This window comes from Cydia splendana, chromosome 20, assembly GCF_910591565.1.
Source record: "Cydia splendana chromosome 20, ilCydSple1.2, whole genome shotgun sequence".
NCBI lineage: Eukaryota > Metazoa > Arthropoda > Insecta > Lepidoptera > Tortricidae > Cydia > Cydia splendana.
The window spans coordinates 3,855,229-3,866,576 of NC_085979.1; the positions used below are offsets into that span (position 1 = coordinate 3,855,229).

General features: G+C 40.7%; 1 protein-coding gene across 1 annotated transcript; it reads right to left on the minus strand.

The window, feature by feature from the left end:
- Positions 1 to 1,158: 1,158 nt before the first annotated feature.
- Positions 1,159 to 11,099, minus strand: LOC134800854 (pancreatic lipase-related protein 2-like). Its single transcript, XM_063773411.1, has 4 exons — positions 10,712 to 11,099; positions 5,124 to 5,271; positions 3,828 to 3,968; positions 1,159 to 1,889 (listed from the first exon to the last, which is right to left on the minus strand). Exons 1-4 carry the CDS (start codon positions 10,809 to 10,811, stop codon positions 1,211 to 1,213), a joined length of 1,068 nt encoding a protein of 355 aa, XP_063629481.1. The 5' UTR covers positions 10,812 to 11,099; the 3' UTR covers positions 1,159 to 1,210.
- Positions 11,100 to 11,348: the final 249 nt, after the last annotated feature.

An 11,348-nucleotide genomic window follows, 5' to 3' on the forward strand; every position in this document is an offset into this window, starting at 1 on the left:
TCACAAACCTTTACGTATGTGTGCGTGGCACACATGCATAGTAGTAATAAAGACTATGGCGCCTTTTTCCTTGACCGTAAACAGTCATGGTATAATAATATACTCCGCCTGGTACTCCATTCCCGTCTTTTCTAGGTCACCTAACTGACACGGGCCTACGTCATCATGCGACAGCGCTATATGATAATATGCGATAGCGCTATATATAGCGGCCATGTTGTTGTGACGTAGGCCCGTGTCACTCTGGGAATGGAAGACCATGTTTTATTAGACTATGGTAAACAGTGAACTACAATGAGGGTTCCATTCTTTCACCTTCTTGCAAAGCAATCACGTGAAAAATGAATACACCTCATTGTAGTGCACTGTACACGGTCAAGGAAAAAGGCGCCAATATATTAAAGTCTATTTCAATAGAACTTGCTAACTATGTAAACAAACAACGTAACTTTGTTTTATCACTGTTTCTCTTTGAATTTTCACACCACCTCATCAAATACCATTGAAACCATACACATACTCGTATACACTATTGAAACGGTCCGTTCCGTAAAATACATATGTAATTATATAACTGTATATTGGATATTTAATTAAAAGTTTAAAATGGGTTCATAAGTTAGGTTATTAGGACCTGATGGAATGACGGTTTTGTTTCTTTTAAATTCTACAATTGTCTATGATGGGTAGTGTTGTGACTAAAGTTTGTGATATAAACCCGCTACACACTACCCAACCCACGCTCTGTACCTACCGCCGCGGTTATAAAATACATCAATACATCATTCTTAAGTACTAATTTGTCTTCTGATCGTGATTAAACAAATTAAAAATAAGTAACTACTTGTTTTTTTAATTTTGGTGTTTTATTATTCGATATGGTTTGACATTAGTAAAGTAGTAAGAAGGAGTCTTGCCCATCACTAGTAAATTCATCATTCAGAGACAATTTCAATATGGCGGTTTGTTTACATAGTTAGCAAGTTCTATTGAAATAGACTTTATGTACTATAATACATATTCATTCAGTGACGATTTACTACCTAGACTAGTGTGTCACAGGGACTCTACATTGAGCACTGGGATGTTTACCTTAAATATATTCATAAAAAAATACAAATCCCCTTTTCCTTTTACGTTTTCTTATCCCTTCTCCTTTGAAATGCTTTTCTAATCACATATACAAAATCCTCTTGATTAATCTTCTCATTTAGGTATAGATCTCAGTCTGATTTCCCAAATTGATATCACTGAGCCTCCTCCAAGCAGCATATTCAGGTAACAACCCATTTTTCCCCAAATAAAACGGGTATCCTTTACTAGTAGACACATAAAATATCCCATGCTTCCTTTTATCCACATTCAGACCCAGCACATTGGTCTCTAATGGTCTACCATAGCAATCAGAGTCTCTCGCCTGCTGGATACTATCACATTTTAAACCTATGAACTTCCCTGGATGTTTTAGAGCTGAGAGCCAAAGTCCTAACACTCTAAAATGGCTGCACGTCGTCGCACAAGGAAACATAGTTATCTCCGAAGGCTGGTATTCTCCTCCGTTGATATAAAAGTCCACATGACCCATTCTACTCGCCATTCCATATCCATCTATATTCGTATGGATAACCTCTACAAAATCCGCGTTGGAAGCGTCTAAACGATCATCAGGTCTCAAATCTCTAAAGCAAGGGCCTGAAGGTTCTAGAGCCGTGATCTTGGAGATATTTCTTCCGGTGGCGAGCTGGTAGTTTCTGGCGATATAGCTGACGGTCTGGCCTCCTAGACTGAAGCCTAGGAGCTCTAATGTGGATGGGTTCAAGCCGGCGTTTGTCAGTTGGATGAGGATTTCGGAGACGTGCTTGCCAACAGGTCGCATAAGGCGGCTAGCCCTGTAAAGGAAAATTAAATTTATTGTCCGTCAAAAATATTTTTTGATACACACTTTTATTGCCGACTGTACTTTCTCTCCTTTGCATGTCTATCAAGTACTTCTCGAGACCTTTCAAATGGGCCTAAACGCAATGTGTTTATATTTTGCCATCGAAGAGTTCCTTTGGCTACCTTCCGACTGCATCATCAGATCAGCTCCATGTTAGCATATTATTGCATTGTCATCGGAAATATGGAAGTTTGCGACATTTCAGCTCAAATTGACACCGGGAAGTGGTTAAAATTTAAGTTACAAGATTTGAAGCACCATATATTCGAAAAGAGATATAGGTATACGAGTATACGCAGTGAAGCTAAATAAAAGTGTGTAAAAATTACGTTTTTGATAAGTACAAGCTTTTATCCCCGACTTTTTTACTCAGACAACTTTAAAGAGCCCAAACCTAATGAGGTTGCTTTGTTTCACATTTTACATAAAAAATACAAAATCTAAATTGAGCTTGTAAAAATTATAGCAATAATTGATGGTCATGGAAATCAACCATTGCACAAAGTACAAACAGCAGCACTCCTAACTGTACATCGTTGGACCTTATTACAAAAGTGCATAAGGTCCACCGATGTACAGTTAACAGTGTGGGTGATGGTGTCAACCGGCTATGTAAATCATGGTTTGATAGATAAGTAGTTGATGTGAAGGCAATCGTGGGTTATGGGGACACAAGTGGGTTGAAAAACTTATGGTGAAAGGTTGTGCAATAAAAGTAGAATTACAGGTATGGACCTAATAAAAATGCTCAAGGTTATACATAGGGCTATCGAGAGGACCAAATTTGGACTGTTTGGAGTATCGTAAGATCGTAACAAGACCATTGAAGAAATCAAGAAAGAAGAATCAAGGAAGAAGATCGTAGTCTAGCAATGGAGTATGGAGTTCCTTTGACTGAATGATAACATTGATAACTTAGTAAGTAGACGGATTTTGGTAAGATTGAAGATAGACTCGATAGACAGGTAGACATTACTTACAAGTAGGTACTAGTAGTAGTGGCAAACTGCTGGTTTTCATCAGGATTTTTTTTCGAAAGCCATGGAAACCTTGGGGTCTCCCAAGATATATTGATGCGCATTCGGCAAAATCCGATATTAGGAAAAAGCTTTATGTCCGCGCAATAAGAACGAAAGGCAGGCGGCAGGCGCCGGCCTAAAGCTTTTTCCTATCGGATTTTGCCGATTCCGCGTCGACTTATGTGGGGAACCCTTAGTGTTCTTCATAGAAGCAATGGGGAGACACTCCTGACTTCGTGCAAAGTGATGCAAACTCGGCTCCGTTCGGCTCAGCATTGCTCCGAGCAATTATTGATTGGTATCACTTGACCTCCCTTTGCGCACGACCACACATAAGATAATGACTTGAATTTTGACAACCCTAAATAGCCGAAAGGGATAGTGCCATAAGTTAGAAAGGGATATCATGATTCGACCCTGAATCGCTGTCAAACTTCGGTTTTGTAGGAAGTGTAGGTACTATTAATTATTCTGTGATAGAAATTCCTTGTAATCTAGGACTTACAAGTAATAGTGGACGGTGGCGAACCGCTGGTTGTCCAGTAGGATGACGTTGTACCCTCTCGCCTCGTACTCGTTGGCGAACAGGCTGGTGATGGCGAGGAGCAGGGTCTTCCTGGAACTTACAAGTAATAGTGACGGTGACGAACCGCTGGTTGTCCAGTAGGATGACGTTGTACCCTCTCGCCTCGTACTCGGTGGCGAACAGGCTGGAGATGGCGAGGAGCAGGGTCTTCCTGGAACTTACAAGTAATAGTGACGGTGACGAACCGCTGGTTGTCCAGTAGGATGACGTTGTACCCTCTCGCCTCGTACTCGTTGGCGAACAGGCTGGTGATGGCGAGGAGCAGGGTCTTCCTGGAACTTACAAGTAATAGTGGACGGTGGCGAACCGCTGGTTGTCCAGTAAGATGACGTTGTACCCTCTCGCCTCGTACTCGTTGGCGAACAGGCTGGAGATGGGGAAGTTCGTGCTGTCCAGGTACCCGATGGCGAGGAGCAGGGTCTTCCTGGAACGAGTACAATCTTTGATTATCCTCCTGAGTCATTATTGCAGTTTTGAATTTGGAACCTTATTAATATATTCCATTTTAATTCAAATTTTCCATTTGGATTAAATCCTTTATAAAGCCCTCAGGGACTCAAGAGGTTAGTATACCAATCCGTAGTGGCGGATTTGCCCTAAGGCCAAGTAGGCGCGGGCCTAGGGCGGGGCGGCAAGATATTAGGGGCGGCAAATTGTGACAAATAATTCGCTGATGACAAGAAATAACTCAAAATGTAGGTAGTTAATATATGATGGGTCCTGAGAAAGGGGCGGCTAGAGGGCCTGGGCCTAGGGCGGCAAACTGTAAATCCGCCACTGCCAATCGGGAACAAGCAAATGGCCCATCCGAGTCAAAAACATTCGGAAACCGAAACCGAACCGGTGGTGGTCGGCGTCGGCGTCTTTTCTGTGGACATTATCTACTAAAGTTAACGACTTAGATATCATCATTAGACTCATTGTACAAATTTAAACATTTTTATAACATGCCGATAAGGATAAAGTACGAAAATTAGGCTTAAGGATGACGCTACTCACGCTAGACCGGGCCGGGCCCGGGCTGTTGCTTCCGACACGTCATTTGGGTTCATCCACAAATTACGTCGCAGCAAAAGGGACACACAATAGGACGTATTAAAGAATTTTGTGTTATGTAATGGACGACCGCTTTTCTATGACGGCTGATCGGTGATCATGTGTGGTGCTTTCCATAGAAAACGAAGCGCCGGAAGTTCCGGCCGGTCCCAGCCCGGTCTAGCGTAAGTCATCCTTTATTCCGCCACTCATTCATCATTTTTTATTTGCGTAAAAATGTCCTATAATATTTATTTATATATTTTTTTTTTTTTTTTTATTCGACAACAATAAAATCGCCCCAGACAGGATAAAAAACCGGACTAGTGCGAGTCGGACTCGCCCACCCCATCCATACTTTTTAGGAGTATGTATTTGTTATAGAGGCAACAGAAATACATACATCATCTGTGAAAATTTCTACTGCCTAGCTATCACGGTTCATGAGATACAGCCTGGTGATAGACAGACGGACGGACAGTGGAGTCTTAGTAATAAGGGTCCCGTTTTTACCCTTTGGGTACGGAACCCTAAAAACGCTGACCTGTTAAAGTCTATCCTAGGGTCACTGGCAATGTGTTTCGCACTCCAATAGGTGTATCTCTTGCGGGTCCGCCCGAGACCTTGCACGATGAAGAGCAGGTACCGCAGCTGGCTGCGGGGGATGGAGGCTGGCTTGGAGGACCCTGGACCTTGGAACACAATCGGAAATGTAACAAAGTTGACAAATTAATGATAATTGAATACCTACTTTTTCTACTGGCAAATTGGTTCGCCAGACTATAAACTACTATAAAGTATAACTATAATATTATTAAGGTGCATTATCTGCATTGGTACAGACGGTATGTCTGTACCAATGCAGACATACCGTCTGTACCACTTCGATAGCGGGGTATTTTTAAATGGAAAATAATTATCAGAAGAATATTTTAACCTGTTCTTTCACTCCCCAACCTACCCGATCGTCTTAACGGCGCGACGAGATTGTGTAGTAGGTATTAGTGATGTACCGGCGACTATTGATTTGGCCGACTAAGGTCGGTTCAGATGCACTTAAAAAACAATCGTTTTACCGCTTTCGTTGAGCTATTCATCGTATCATATTATAGTAACGCTATATAAAAAATAAACTAAAATAAATAAAAAAATCCTAAGGCTAAATTTACTATACGACATCAGGACATAAGAAAGCGACTATACGGTCAATAATTCGAACAAAAGTTTTCGTAAGCACCCTAAATATGAATTTAGGTAAAATAGATGAAATGCTTACTTATGACATATTTGAGTGCTGCTGTTTATTTATTTTTGCCCTGTTTTTCCGTCACTTATAAATCGGCCATTTTTGCCGACTAATCGCCGACTACAAATGAGGCCGGATAGTCGGCTTTTCCGACTAGTCGGTACATCCCTAGTAGGTATCTTCTTCTTCTTCCTTGCGTTATCGCGGCATTTTGCCACAGCTCATGGGAGCCTGGGGTCCGCTTGACAACGAATCCCATGATTTGACGTAGGCACTAGTTTTTACAAAAGCGACTGTCATATATCTGACCTTCCAACCCAGAGGAGAAACAAGGCCTTATTGGGATTAGCCCGGTTTCCTCACGATGTTTTCCTTCACCGAGAAGCAACTGGAAAAATCAAATGATATTTCGTACATAAGTTCCGAAAAACTCATTGGTACGAACCGGGGTTTGAACCCGCGACGTCCGGATTGAAAGTCGCACGCTCTTACCGCTAGGCCACCAGCCCTAGTAGGTATATTTAGGTAAAATCAATCGCCGTCAGATACTTAGATATATCGGAGCGGCCGAAGTGCAGTAAAATATCTGAACAAGCACTTTAACTCCTTGATAATAGAGGCGTGTTCAGATATTTGTGAGCACTCCGGCCGCTCCTATATATCTGGCGGCGACGCTACATAACTACAATGTAGCTTTCCAGCTATAAAATAGATGTCTATCTAATTTAATTCATTATGTTATAAACCGCTCTAGAAACCATTATAAACACTTTACGTCATATAAAGTGTAAGTGCCACATAATGTCCGCTATCACGTACCATCGTCCACACTGTTAACTATACATCGGTGGACCTTATTACAAAAAGCATAAAGTGGTATCCAGACGGGACTGATCACATCGGTCGATTTGATCAGAAATGAAATTGGCGTCAATCTCCAATTTTAGATTTATGATAATATTAGAGCCCTTTGAAAAAATGCCCCAGAACTAAAATATTGGCATCACAAATTGGTATTCTTGCGTCCGCACCTCATTTTATCGATAATATCGGTCATTATCGGCGGTTGAATTCGGCGAGCCAACTTGGTATTTGCGTCCGCACGTCCTGATTCGATCGGGCAATCGAATCAGATTGGCGAAAAATGGACTAATCTGGATACGCCTTAAGGTCCACCGATGTATTTAAATTTGAACATAGAGATTTGAATGATGATTGAATGTATAAATTTAATTGAATATTTTAATTAAAAAATATGCAATTTGAATTAAATTAATTATAAGAACATTGTGAAGTTGATTTTTATTACCGACATTAAAATTGTGCTTAAGAACAAGGATCAAAAATAATTAATCCATTTTTTAACGTTTCTGAACAGTATCTTTTAGTAGGAGTAGCAGCGAAAGAGCGATTCTATTATTGTTTGTCCTTATCACAGTCTCACATTGTTTTTAGGGTTCCGTACCCAAAGGGTAAAAACGGGACCCCATTACTTTTTTTTTTTTTTTTTTTTTATGAAATAGGAGGCAAACGAGCAGACGGATCACCTGATGGTAAGCGATTACCGCCGCCCATGGACACCCGCAACACCAGAAGGGTTGCAAGCGCGTTGCCGGCCTTTAAGATGGGAGTACGCTCTTTTCTTGAAGGTTTGAAGGTCGTATCGGTCCGGAAATACCGCTGGCGACAAATCATTCCACAGTTTGGCTGTGCGAGGCAGGAAGTTTCTGGAGAAACGCACAGTTGAGGACTGCCAACCATCCAAGTGATGAAGATGGTAATGTTGTCGCGTAGGGCGATGGCGAAAAGAAGCGGCAGGGATTAATCCGAACAATTCCTCGGAGCACTCCCCGTTATACATGCGATAGAAAATGCAGAGCGAGGCTACATCTCTACGCAGCGCCAAGGAGTCAAGCCGTTCCGAAAGACGCTGGCAGTCGACAATTCGAGCCGCTCGTCGTTGGATGCGGTCCAGAGGGAGAAGCTGGTATTGGGGTGCCCCTGCCCACAGATGAGAGCAGTATTCCATGTGTGGGCGAACCTGCGCCTTATAAAGCTGTAGGCGCTGGGCCGGTGTGAAATACCGTCTCGATCTGTTGAGCACACCGAGCTTCTTGGAGGCTAATTTAGCCTTACCCTCTAAATGACCGCGGAACTGGACTTCACTCGAAATGTCGACACCAAGGATTCCGATACTGGCTGCGGCACTCAGGGGAGTGCTCTCAAAACGAGGTGACGCGACAAACTCTAACTTTATTACTAAGACTCCGATGTCCGTCCGTCTGTCCGTCCGTCCGTCCGTCCGTCTGTCACCAGGCTGTATCTCATGAACCGTGATAGCTAGGCAGTTGAAATTTTCACAGATGATGTATTTTATGTTGCCGCTATAACAACAAATACTAAAAAGTACGGAACCCTCGGTGGGCGAGTCCGACTCGCACTTGCCCGGTTTTTATTCTCCACCGTAAATTTAGTATGGATTATGGTGGGCATCAAATATTCGACCAATCATAGCGTCGCATTGCGTATGTTTTATTCCTCACGGAGGCACGCGTAAAGCACTTCTATAGGATCCTACCTTCTATGATCTAGCTAGGCCTAGATTAGGGTTGTCATACTTCAGGATTTCCCCTGACATGCCAGGAATCGTGTTCCTTCGTCAGCAATGCCGCAGTCAGCAGTCAGCAGTGAGGGTTTTTAAGAGATCTCAACTAACCGCTAAGAAACTAGCTAAGAGTTTGGAGTTGGGCAGATTAAAGGGGAAGGTTGTGCTCTAGCTGTAGACAAAAACAAATGCTTATTAAAAAAAAGTGCAAGATTATGTAGGTGATAGTGATTTTTGAAGTACTTAATGACAAATGTCAGGATTGTAACCCTAGCCGGGATAGTATTCGTTTCTCACTAAAGTGAATGTAATTTTTCTATTATTATTGGTACTTAATTATATAGTATACTGTATACTCAATTATTGTCTACTCGTAACTCTTTCTTGTCTATTTTTGACTACAATCGACAATAAACATGTAACAATACCTACTTAAGGCGTATGCCTAGTGAGTATTCACACTATTCAATTTAGGTACACTTAACACAAAAAAAAATCAATTTAATTATATTACACAGTCAATTTACCTACTCTTTGTAGATTTTTCCTTTCTTATGATATAGGAGGCAAACAAGCAGACGAATCGTCTGATAGTAAGCGATTAACTTCGTCCATGGACACACGTAACGCCAGAGAACAAGTAAATAGAAATTGAATTCAAATAGAGACCTAATAATACAATATATATACAGTGGTACTACTAAACGAAATTAATAACTAGCTTAAATCTAAAATAGGCCCTTGAGGCATTGTACCAAGGATACTGGCGGCATTTCCTCGCTGTATCGCAATACTGATACGTTGTGCGAGGTAATAATTAAATTGAAATTGTATCAAAAGATTGTGATCTACATTTTGTCAATTATTTTCTAGTTTTTCGAGGATAGCGAAAATCTCCGTTTACTTAATAAATTAGTAAATTACTTCGAATAGATATACAGTCAACATCCTTATCATCCTTAAGTTATTAATCACAGTGTTGGCCGAAACGTTTGCAATTAACCATTATTGGCCATTAACCATTATAAATTGAACCGTAAACTGTAACCGTCCGTTACGGTTTACGGTTCAATTTATAAAGGTTAATGGTTATTAATTGCAATTAATGTTCGGCCAACACTAATTAATCAATAGCTTTAATTAATGAATAACGCCACAAAGTGTGGAGGAGCCATAAAAGGAATGCAAAATACATGGGAAGTGGAATAAAAAGTAGTTTCCTATTACGTGTGTTGGGTGAGGTTACGTTTGCACTTAATTTCTCGCGTCCTGTTGATGCAAGTATACGCTGCGCAAGGACGTACAGTCGCCATCAGATATATCGGAGCGGCCAAGGTGCTCACAAATATCGGAACACGCCTCTATTGTCAGGGCGTTAGAGCGCGTGTTCAGATATTGTGAACACCTTGGCCGCTCCGATATATCTGATGGCGACTACACTTCTGGAATGTTACTTCCAACTTTGTAACTCCGTATAAGATAAGTAAAGTCTAAGGAAAAAACGTGCCTCGGAATATCAAGAAAAAGCTCAAATAGATGGCGCCACACGTTTGGCCTATACTCGGCTAGATGGCGTTGACAACAATTTTAATACATATCATGAAAGAACATGGGTCAAAAGCCATATGGCTTTCTAAATAAAAACCACATATTTATAATTTTTTTGATATTTTTATACATTTACATTTTTAGTTTTAATTCTGTGTCGATAGATGGCAGTAAATTTACTGTGACTACAGAGTTTACTATATATGACAACTATCTATTCTCTTTGTTACTATTAATTGCCAGAATGCATTAACTTTGATACTATTTTTTAACACGATTGTGGTATCTAAATATTCACGGCCTGCCTTAATGTAAACAGCATCCAGGTATAAACTTACAAAAAAAAAACAAGAATTAGACACTGTTCGTAGGATTGAGAGGTACCTATGCTGGCGCCATCTGTAAAGTGTTTCGACCGGCCAACCCCATTGCACTGTCTCTACTTGCAAATCTCATACTCATTACAACATTTGATAAACTCGCCAGATTGAAATAACAAAATTAATTAAAGTACAAAAAGTAATGGGAAAAATGTTGGGAACCCCTGATTTAAGTACCTACCTATCGAAATTGCATATTATTTATTTATATTAAATGTAGTTGTCAAATGCCGGTTTGCTATTCGGAGATCGGTAATCGGTATATATCGTTATTTCTTGAATTATTGGCTAAAATACTAATCATAAACGGGGTGTCATATTTATAGGTCACCATGTAACAAAAAAAAACATACAAACAGCCATGAAGCCTTTCGGATACCCCTCTTCCGCCCTCCGATCCATTTTGACACAGAAGCACAAACTCGCAAGAACTATACACACACAAACTCTCATTTTCAATACTGTCACATCACTATTCCCTAAAATCTAAAAAAGAACGAATCCGCGGCTTCATATTGCAAAATTAAAAGTAAACAATTTTTTTTATTTTTAATGAGGCTATGACCGTTCGTTCAGCCAGTTTGAATCGAACTGAGCTAGGTTAGTTACAAGTTTTGAGCATAAGTAGGCGACTGGATTACAACATTCGTTGGCAAATCTCGGGACAAGATATCTTTAATTTAGAATAGAGTCAAAGGGCAAATGAAGGACGAGATTCTTTTGTCTTTACGAGGTTAAACCTCTGCAAGATTTCGAGTAAACGTTAGATTACGTACGTTGCCGGTTTAAAAATAGTTATTTGTTTTACAAGGGGGCAAAGTTGCTGTTTAACCGCTCGTGCTAATATTGATACCCGAGCAAGCGAAAGATTCCAAAATTGAACCACGAGCGTAGCGACTGGTTCGAAAAATGGAATCTTGAGCGTTGCGAGGGTTTCAAAGCACGAGGGTTAAACAAAGTTTGTCCCTGAGTGAAACATTTTCACAGATG